Raw genomic sequence first — 11,074 nt, forward strand, 5'->3', positions numbered from 1 at the left:
AGAGAACAACTTTGTGGAGTACAGACTGATGCTATTGTTACGTCAAGTACAATTTAGCAGAGTACTTGGATGATTCACTCACTTCCTGAGGAAATATTGTGCCGCAAGAACCATAACACGTTCACGATCTGTTCTCTGACTTAATCACTCGCCAACAACGATTTACTCATGTAATTACTGCGCTTTATCACTGCAAACGATGAGGAAAACATCACAATATTACGAAATTACATAAGGTGATTCCTGCCTAAACAGCGGCAGAACTTTAGTCAATCCACAGTGCAGCATGCTCTTTTATAGTATACAATGAATCATTATTATTAATACACTTCACACGTTTCAGTAGTGTGTATATCGTATTTTCACTGAAATGAATTTCCCAATGTAAAGGAGAGTTTACTTCTATTCGAAAACGTAGACCTATACTTCAAAACAAGTTGCTTTTGGTATGTAACCTACATTTCGTTTTGTAGTGTGTCACAATAATTTTACTTCTGTTTATAAATGTTACTGCATGATCCAATTATTATTAAGTTATTATTATTATTATTATTATTATTAGTATTATTATTATTATTATTACTATTTACTTAGGAGATGCACTATCACCTTTACTTTTTTTTTTTTTTGCTCTAGAATATGCTATTAGGAAAGTTTGGGATAACACAGAGGGTTTGGAATTGAGCGGGTTACATCAGCTTCTTGTCTATGCGGATGACGTAAATATGTTAGGAGAAAATCCACAAACGATTAGGGAAAACACGGAAATTCTACTTCAAGCAAGTAAAGCGATAGGTTTGGAAGTAAATTCCGAAAAGACAAAGTATATGATTATGTCTCGTGACCCGAATATTGTACGAAATGGAACTATAAAAATTGGAGATTTATCCTTCGAAGAGGTGGAAAAATTCAAACATCTTGGAGCAACAATAACAAATATAAATGACACTCGGGAGGAAATTAAACGCAGAATAAATATGAGAAATGCCTGTTATTATTCGGTTTAGAAGCTTTTGTCATCCAGTCTGCTGTCAAAAAATCTGAAAGTTAGAATTTATAAAACAGTTATATTACCGGTTGTTCTGTATGAATGTGAAACTTGGACTCTCACTTTGAGGGAGGAACAGAGATTAAGGGTGTTTGAGAATAAGGTTCTTAGGAAAGTATTTGGGGCTAAGAGGGATGAAGTTACAGGAGAATGGAGAAAGTTACATAACACAGAACTGCACGCATTGTATTCTTCACCTGACACAATTAGGAGCATTAAATTCAGACGTTTGAGATGGGCAGGGCATGTAGCACGTATGGGCGAATCCAGCAATTCATATAGAGTGTTAGTTGGGAGGCCGGATGTAATAAGACCTTTGGGGAGGCCGAGACGTAGATGGGAGGATAATATTAAAATGGATTTGAAGGAGGTGGGATGTGATGATAGGGACTGGATTAATCTTGCTCAGGATAGGGACCGATGCGGACTTATGTGAGGGCGGCAATGAACCTCCCCTTAAAAGCCGTAAGTATTATTGTTATTATTATTATTATTATTATTATTATTATTTACTTACAAATGACTGTTAAAGAACCCCGAGGTTCATTGCCGCCCTCACATAAGTCCGCATCGGTCCCTATCCTGAGCAAGATTAATCCAGTCCCTATCATCACATCCCACCTCCCTCAAACCCATTTTAATATATTTCTAAAATATAATAAATGGAATGAAATAAGGAGGAAGGAATTAAATGAGAAAGATCTCATCCATGGAAATGGAGTCAGGAAATGATTCCAGGATGGAGGTAGCAATCCCTTGCTTAACCGCAATTGCAAGGCGTTGGCGAAGGGAATTGTTACATCTAGGATCGTCGGTAAAGGACAGTATGCGTGTACCAAATTTGAGTCAGCGTCTCTACACCCCGGACCAAAGGTCTCAACTACAAAAGCGACGAAGATGTAATTTGATGTTAAATGTTCATAATTACGTCGTTTAGCATAATAAGCGGATTCAGCATAATTGAGAGAAGATTTTAAATGGGAAAGGTCTAATGTGTCTACAGATGTAAAATCCCAGATAGTCCTATCGATAGTTATAATCAAAACTATCGATACTATTGACAGTCGTTACAAACTTTTTAGTATTATTTTTCCATCTACGTCTTGGCCTCCCCAAAAGTCTTTTTCCCTCCGGCCTCCCAACTAACGCTCTAACTAAATTAATAAAAAAATAGTTTGACATAAATTATTATCTTTCTATCAACGAAAATAAAAACATAATTATTCCATTCTCATTATCTGAAAAATGTAACAAGCCTCCTACATCTATATTAAGTATTAAATTACATAATTCTGATTGTTGTCTTATTACAGTTTAAATGTCCGATATTAAGGAGTCCTCTGAAGTTAAGTATTTAGGCATAATTTTCGTTAATCATTTAAAATGGAACCAACACATTAATTACCTTTGCAATAAATTACATAAAATAGTATATTATTTTGTTTTATTGAGGAATTACTTGTCAATAAGTGTATTACGCACAACATATTTAACTTTATTTCAATCGGTAATTATGAATGGAATTATAGGATGGGGTAGCTCATTTAAATCCAATTTTAATCCACTTTATTTATTACAGAAGAAAATAATTAAAATAGGCTATGTCTTCATAAACCTATTGATTTTTCCATCTCAAAAATTGTTTTTAGACTTTAATGTACTTAACATACTGTAAGACAAATTTATTATATTGTATTAACAAAATTCATACATAAAAATCTAAATAATTTTGAATTGTATTCTCATAGTTATGAAACAAAAGGTACGAATTCTTTAAGATTGTCTGAACCAAAATGCATCACTGTTACAGTATTTAATCATAGTAGTAATTTAGGCCCAAGAATATATAACAAATTTATATTTAAATATCCTAATCTTGTCAATTCTAATGGTTATAGTATTAAATTTAAAAAGTTATGTATGGATTTTATAAAAGTTGAAAAATTGTAAATTTAAATTTATATATTCTAATTGCATAGTAGACATAAGACAAATTGTATTGTATACTTATTAATTTTAATTCAGGAATCCGCCCCTGAGCACGAGTTCTACTCTTTCAGGTGCGAGCTAAAGTTTTTCTTTATATATATTATATTTTATGTTACAATTATTAGCAAAATAAATAAATAAATAAGTAAATAAGTAAAAGAATAAATAAATAAATAAATAAATAAATAAATAAATAAATAAATAAATAAATAAATAAATAAATAAATATTTCTGGATTCACCCATACGTGCTACATCCGCAACTGCTTATTCAATATATTCGCAGGAATTATTATTATTATTATTATTATTATTATTATTATTATTGTCGTAGGTTTTTTGAAGCCCATCCGGATTACCAAAACCGATTTCCTAGCTTCGTGGGTATACCGCTGCCAGAGCTCAGAGGTAGCAAGAAGCTGACGGCTCATGCAGCCAATGTGATGTACTCACTGACCAGCGTGGTGGACAATCTGGAGGACCCGGAGTGCCTGACCGAGTTGCTCATCAAGCTGGGGGAGAACCACGGACGCAGGAAAGTCACGGAGAAAGAGTTCCATGTAAGTTGGCACCATTACTTCGTCAAGTATCAACTATAGATGGATCGATAGTCCTTACGATAATATCGATAGTACTATCGACTGATGTTCCTACTGTCGATAGTCCTATCGATAATTACAATCAAAACTATCGATACTATTGATAGTAATTACAATTTTTTTTGTTAATTTGTTATAAAATGAATATGTATCTGAATTTATGTCTAAACACGTACTGAAATATTAATTTAATAATTTATACTGAATTGAATCTGAATTACATACCAATAAAACACAATATTATAATCTGTCCTTAAAGCCTCAACATTAGCCATCATTATAAATTTTTCTTCAACACATGACCATTGCTCCAAGGATAGTCTAAGTTTTTCATTAAAATCAGAATTTCCACTTTGTTGGGATGCACACCTTTTCGCCTTTCATTGATTAAGTTTTCAGTTTTGGATAACAGTCTTTCCGAGGGAACTGAAGATCCCAGTGAATATAGATAGTTTCTATAGAAATCACTTAGTTGTGGGTGAATGGTGTATGAAAAATGAGTGCGTGCCTTACACTTGCGTAGTAGTTAAATAGGAATTTAATATAAAAACTGTACTTGATAGTAAGGTGGAATTCATAAATTATAATTGAGAATAATTTTGTAGAAAACTATGTCTACAGTGCCATCTATGCGAGATGTGTAGAACGCTTTTATCCTAGACCATATACTGTAACAGATAACTCATCGCTATGTTAAAATCGGCAGCACTTTGAAGAGAACAACCGCCAGGATCGCCACCCGTCCACCGTAAACGAACACGAGATGGCAGTACAGTCGCTAATACTACTTACTTACAAATGGCTCTTAAGGAACCCGAAGGTTCATTGCCGCCCTCACATAAGCCCGCCATCGGTCCCTATCCCGTGCAAGATTAATCCAGTCTCTATCATCATATCCCACCTCCCTCAAATCCATTGTAGTATTATCCTCCCATCTACGTCTCGGCCTCCCCAAAGGTCTTTTTCCCTCCGGTCTCCCAACTAACACTCTATATGCATTTCTGGATTCGCCCATACGTGCTACATGCCCTGCCCATCTCAAACGTCTGGATTTTATGTTCCTAATTATGTCAGGTGAAGAATACAATGCGTGCAGTTCTGCGTTGTGTAACTTTCTCCATTCTCCTGTAACTTCATCCCGTTTAGCCCCAAATATTTTCCTAAGCACCTTATTCTCAAACACCCTTAACCTATGTTCCTCTCTCAGAGTGAGAGTCCAAGTTTCACAACCATACAGAACAACCGGTAATATAACTGTTTTATAAATTCTAACTTTCAGATTTTTTGACAGCAGACTAGATGATAAAAGCTTCTCAACCGAATAATAACACGCATTTCCCATATTTATTCTGCGTTTAATTTCCTCCCGAGTGTCATTTATATTTGTTACTGTTGCTCCAAGATATTTGAATTTTTCCACCCCCTCGAAGGATAAATCTCCAATTTTTATATTTCCATTTCGTACAATATTCTGGTCACGAGACATAATCATATACTTTGTCTTTTCGGGATTTACTTCCAAACCGATCGCTTTACTTGCTTCCAGTAAAATTCCCATGTTTTCCCTAATCGTTTGTGGATTTTCTCCTAACATATTCACGTCATCCGCATAGACAAGAAGCTGATGTAACCCGTTCAATTCCAAACCCTGCCTGTTATCTTCAACTTTCCTAATAGCATATTCTAAAGCGAAGTTAAAAAGTAAAGGTGATAGTGCATCTCCCTGCTTTAGCCCGCAGTGAATTGGAAAAGCATCAGAAACTGACCTATACGGACTCTGCTGTATGTTTCACTGAGACACATTTTAATTAATCGAACTAGTTTCTTGGGAATACCAAATTCAATAAGAATATCATATAATACTTCCCTCTTAACCGAGTCAAATGCCTTTTTGAAATCTATGAATAGCTGATGTACTGTACCCTTATACTCCCATTTTTTCTCCATTATCTGTCGAATACAAAAAATCTGATCAATAGTCGATCTATTACGCCTAAAACCGCACTGATGATCCGCAATAATTTCATCTAGTACAGTCGCTAATGCAATTCATTTTTTTTAGATGTTTTTATTAAAAGTACCAGATCTCTTGGACCCTTGCTTTTTACAAAAATATGATTTTACAAATTGAAATTTAAATAGGTTACGTTAAAGAAAATTGATTAATAAGACCGTCAAAGACGGAAGTATGTGTTTAAATTTATGTTATGTCTCTTAGTAAAGGGTTGGCATGATGAAGTAGCTTATTCTAGTGTGTAGTCTGTAGATCTTGAATATGAGCAACGAGGAAGGGTATATGAATGCGATTCAAATGGGAATTATCACGTGATTCCTTATGTAACAACTAGATGGCAGCGTAGTAAACCTGACAAAAGTTTAAATCAAACATATGGGTCAATTAAACAGTGTTCATGGGTTAGATAAGAAACGTACAAAATATATATCACAGTTGTATGAACGCTATTAAAATAAATAATTATTAAAATTAATAAAATTCAGACATGTTTTGGAGACTGCCTCTCCTTTAAGCCACGCTACAACGCGGTCGATCACCTGAACCAGCCGTCGTGGTAAAGTTACTGAGGATGGAGAGGCAGTCTCCGAAGCATGTCTGAATTTTATTAATTTTAATAATTACTTTATTTTAATAGTGTTCATACAACTGTGATATATATTTTGTACGTTTCTTATCTGACAAAAGTTGTTAACGTCAAAGCCTATAAGGCCGACCTATCTGTTACATATATGATCTAGGCTTTTATTCTACTCATGATGGCAAAGTAAAGAATCGTGTGTCATTAGTTTACCATTCAAAAGAATACTTGGAATCATAGACTGGGATGAGTTCTGACAAACCGTGAATGAATCGTTACAAGAGATACGTAATGTCTGATTGAATCGCTGAAAAGGGATCGTGTTGCGTAACTCCAGTTTGAAACCCTTATAATATTTTGAATGATCTTCCTATTTTTCGATACTATCCATAGTCACCAGAACTATCGATAATATTGGAAACAATTTGACTATCGGTAGTACTATCGACTAAGTCCACACCTGTGGAGTAACGGTTAGCGCGTCTGGCCGCGAAACCAGATGGCCCGGGTTCGATTCCCGGTTGGGACAAGTTACCTGGTTGAGGTTTTTTCCAGGGTTTTCCCTCGACCCAATATGAGCTAATGCTGGGTAACTATCGGTGCTGGATCCCTGGCTCATTTCACCGGCATTATCACATTCATCTCATTCAGACGCTAAATAACCTAAGATGTTGATGAAGCGTCGTAAAATAACCTACAAAAAACTATCGACTATCGCCCATCCTAGTATCACCTTGAGAAGAATCGATCGTGAAAAAAAAAAAAAAAAAAACTATCAAATCCATTCCACCTCCAAGAAATTCCTAGGGACAGAATTTCAGATTAAATATTACGCTTTCCATAAGCCAATACTTGCGTTCGAATTATACTGAGGACATGGGATTCTATCTACTGCTTAAGAGCACGTTTTGGGTGTTTAGTTTGTGTCCTCATACCGTTGAGGTACCACAATGTACTGTTGTGGTCATATAGCTTGGCCGGTGTTACGCGCGAACATTTGAGTAGGGGTGATGCCGAATGAGTCAGTTTCTCAGCAGGAGGGAGAAGGAGGAGAACTTCATGCATGCTGACGTAAACTATAGCTGTGTTGAGAAACATTGGTCACGCACCTGCACTCCATGGGCGATCACAGTTTTTCCACTCACTGCTATCCAAACACAATGCAGTATTCTCTTTTCACTCTTCCACTCACAATAAAATGAACTACAATGTCTTTATTGGTTCCATTACAATGCTAATGTTTTTATAATAATTAGTATAGTACGGACTTGCACGAGGAAAAGAAGTGTATCTGTAATATATAAATGAATGAGTGACTAAATAAATGAATATAGATAAATAGGCCTATATACAGTACATAAACGTATATTTTTTTAGTAAATTGTCCGAAGACAAGTTTGAACCTCATAAGAGACATCAATAAGGCACCACTCATGAGGCAACTAAGCCAGAATTTAATGGAGTAGAGTGGTCAGATCCTTTCCCCCTCCATTGCATACATCGCACATCGCTGACTAGCTACATATTACACTACTGTTCTCCAACCAGGAGATTAACCGTGAAAGGAATGTGCTTACTATTGCGTCATCTATTGGCGCGAAGTAGATAGATAATATTGCCGTTATAACGTCAGTTTAAAAAACCTGCGCTCTCCTGCATATGTTATTTCCTGTATGGAGGGATTGAAAGACCAGGAGATTAACAGTGATCTAATTTTGTAATTAGGCTAGTATAAGTATGTGTGTATCAGTGTTACCGTTTGTGCTGTGAGAGTTAGCCAATAGAGATACGTGTACCCACGTGTGTGACCTTATGACATCTTATGACATCAACATTCATTCACAGCATTACACCGCTGCGTCTCATTTCCCTGAGACTTTCTCGTGGTTGGAGTAACTTACAGTAGTCAGACTTCAGATGCATGCAAACAAAAATTGTTCTTCCTCTGACACACATCGTCAAGTGAAATGTACTGCGTGATATTATTTATGTACCGGTACATATCAGCCAGAACCTCAATCAGATAAATAAGTAAACAAGTAACTAAACAAAGAATAAATAAAATTATAGTTTCTTTTGCGTCAATTTGTTATCGAGGTTTGGGCAGCAGGTGACATACATTTCGTTGAAGGTAACAGCTTATCTCCGACACACAGCAACTGGCACGAACTGATAAATCTCTACTAAAGACGTCTGTAACATCATTCCTGTTTTTAGAGCTGTCAACTCTTCAGAAATCGTCTGTTTATCTGCCAGAATCACAGTTAAGCGAAGTGGCAATGTAAAGTCTTAATTTAACTTGCTAGTTATTATTATGCATACAATATTGTCAATACATTGGGACAAGATGTGCATTTTGTGTTTTAATTTGTATTAATATTGATAGTGAAGACTTTTCCTAGACTTCCTTATTCGCGCCTGCAGTCAAGTAGAGTTCTAGAGGCACGACCAGGTGGACCGAAGTAACATTTTAGTAATCTTTGGTTTCGAATCGTCTTGATTTATATTATTTAGAAAATCGTGATAGCTTCTGCTGTGGAATTTTGTTACTCCTTCCATTGTATTACATAAAGAGAAACGAAAAGAATGAAGAGGGGTGTATTAGCGGCGATGTTGCCAGACTGATGAAACTTCCAACTTAATTTTCTAATTAACCGTGCATTTAATCACAAAACGTAATATAGGTTTTCTATTCATTTAAGTGTACACTATCGTCCCTTTCATTCTGCAGGATTATTTCATTTCCACACGGTATAGTGGCAGCTCATGCATGGTAACCACGAATAAAAACAACATCTGGTCTTATGAACTATTTCCTGCTCGTCTAACATAACAATTTGTGAAACACTGGTGTAAATATTACGGTTGGACCTTATCGTACTTAACTTATCTATGGTATTCGATGTTCGTTGCTGAGAGTGGTCTCAATCCAAACACTTCTTACAGCTCGGGGCATGACAATGCAAAATTCAGGAGGTCGCACGTGGGTCTGGGTTGGATTTAATTCTGTCCACAACCACAATGATTACATCACCACAAAGTGCTCTCCACGAACAATGAAACCAAATACTCTCTTGTCACTATAGCAACATAGATGCTTCCAGATAAATAGATCGACCTTTGCTGTCAATTTTTTTATTTGTACTTCTATTTTTTCAGGACCTAAAAACGGTACTGATGCAACTGCTCAAACAAAAGCTTGGATCCAAACTGACGTCTCAAGGAGAGGAAGCCTGGAGTAAGACAGTAGACGTTGCTTACAAGTTTATTTTTGAAGGAATAACAAAATATCAAGCGTCTAAGGGACAGCAGAAGTAATGTAAAGATGCTATATGACACTGCAAGTTGAGTGTGTTTTGAAACCTTGGAAACAGACAAGTCATGCCAATTCCTCATTCAAGGTGAACAAATAATTACTAAAGTGAACGAGAGATGTTCAATTTTAATAGTCATAAACTCGATGTGAAAATCCAGCGCAGTGTTGCCTGCATCAGATGGTATTCATTTTAGTTTTATTTACCAGATCATTAACTATTGTGTCATGTTTTTTAAGAGTTAAAATTGAAAGCACTTATCATGGTGTAGGCCTATAAGAAAATAAGTTTATATATTAAATGAAACTGACGAGCATTACCTCTTTCGTTACGCAGTTAACCCTTCGGCGGGCGCGTCTTTTCTGGTAACATGACCAGGCGCGCGGAGCACATTGTGCGCCACAAAATTTTTCATTAAAAAACGGCCTTTTCTATAATGTTAACTGAATATTTTAAGAGCGTTCTTAGACACTTTATTAGTACTATATTTAAATGAAAAGCGAACACTCGAATGGAGAAATAGACGCGCGCAGAAGAAACAGGAACTTATCCCCTCCACATACAACCGGAAATTCACGGCATGGTTCGCCGCCGCGCCAGACGGAGGGTTAAGATGCAAGAAACAAAAGTGCTGTGCTGTGCTGTGCTGTGTTAAATATTATTATAGTTCAGTATTCTGTGTAACTTGTTACATTTTATGTCATTAACTGCGTGTGGACAATATTAGAAACTAATACAACAGAAAACTGATTAGGCCTATATGTAATACATTTTTGTAAGTGTATAAACAGCAGTGGCGTAGCATGAAATTTTGAACAGGGGAAGCTAACTCAAGTTGTCTTTCATGTACATATGAGAAAACGTATTACAAAAATATAGTCGTAAAATAAATAGCAGTCAATGTCAAGTCAGCAGTCTGAAGATTGGTTGGAACATCGTAAGTAACACCAATAAGACATGACCTCAAATGGTACGTAGGTAGTAAAATATGATTTCACTGTTTACACATACAGTATCTCTAACAAACAGACACGTATACGTATAACATTAGCCCACTCCCTGTCATACTTAGAGAAATCACAATATTAACGGTCAATAGATACAGCATTAGTATCATTACGTAAGTATGCATCTGTCTTTTGGTTGTGTCCTTCATTGACAGCAAGGGAGTCGGTCATTTGTTTTCTAAATCACACTTTTGTTCGTAAGTCGGTCTTGATAATAGAATTGTCCTAAAAATGCAAGTAAATTGGTGTCAGGAACTGTTATTTCAATCAATGCACACTAACACTTCAATTGAACACAACTCACGAAAGGGGTAACTCGGAAACTAAATTATTTTCAATGTAAAAGCTAGCTTCTTGCGAGCCTTGTGACTAGGGTAGTTTAGTTAGAAAGGGATGGAAAATCTGCGGGGTGGGTTACACAGAAGAATGAGTAAAAGAAACCAGTCTGCTTGGAAGCTGGTGTGTGCAGGCTTCTTGTTTACTGCTGCATCACGAATCATCTTGAGCTGCCGCATCACAATATT

At 36.1% G+C, this 11,074-nt stretch overlaps 1 protein-coding gene across 4 annotated transcripts in view; it reads left to right on the forward strand.

Annotated features, from left to right (window-relative positions):
- Positions 1 to 10,450, forward strand: part of LOC138701737 (globin D, coelomic-like) — a 46,472-nt gene extending 36,022 nt beyond the window's left edge. For all 4 annotated transcript variants that reach the window (XM_069828960.1, XM_069828958.1, XM_069828961.1 and 1 more), the window contains exons 3-4: positions 3,371 to 3,596; positions 9,389 to 10,450. In XM_069828960.1, coding sequence (XP_069685061.1) covers positions 3,371 to 3,596; positions 9,389 to 9,547 — 385 coding nt within the window. In that variant the 3' untranslated portion in view covers positions 9,548 to 10,450. The remainder of the gene's footprint in view (positions 1 to 3,370; positions 3,597 to 9,388) is intronic.
- The last annotated feature ends 624 nt before the right edge of the window (positions 10,451 to 11,074 follow it).

Source organism: Periplaneta americana, chromosome 6 (genome assembly GCF_040183065.1).
Source record: "Periplaneta americana isolate PAMFEO1 chromosome 6, P.americana_PAMFEO1_priV1, whole genome shotgun sequence".
NCBI lineage: Eukaryota > Metazoa > Arthropoda > Insecta > Blattodea > Blattidae > Periplaneta > Periplaneta americana.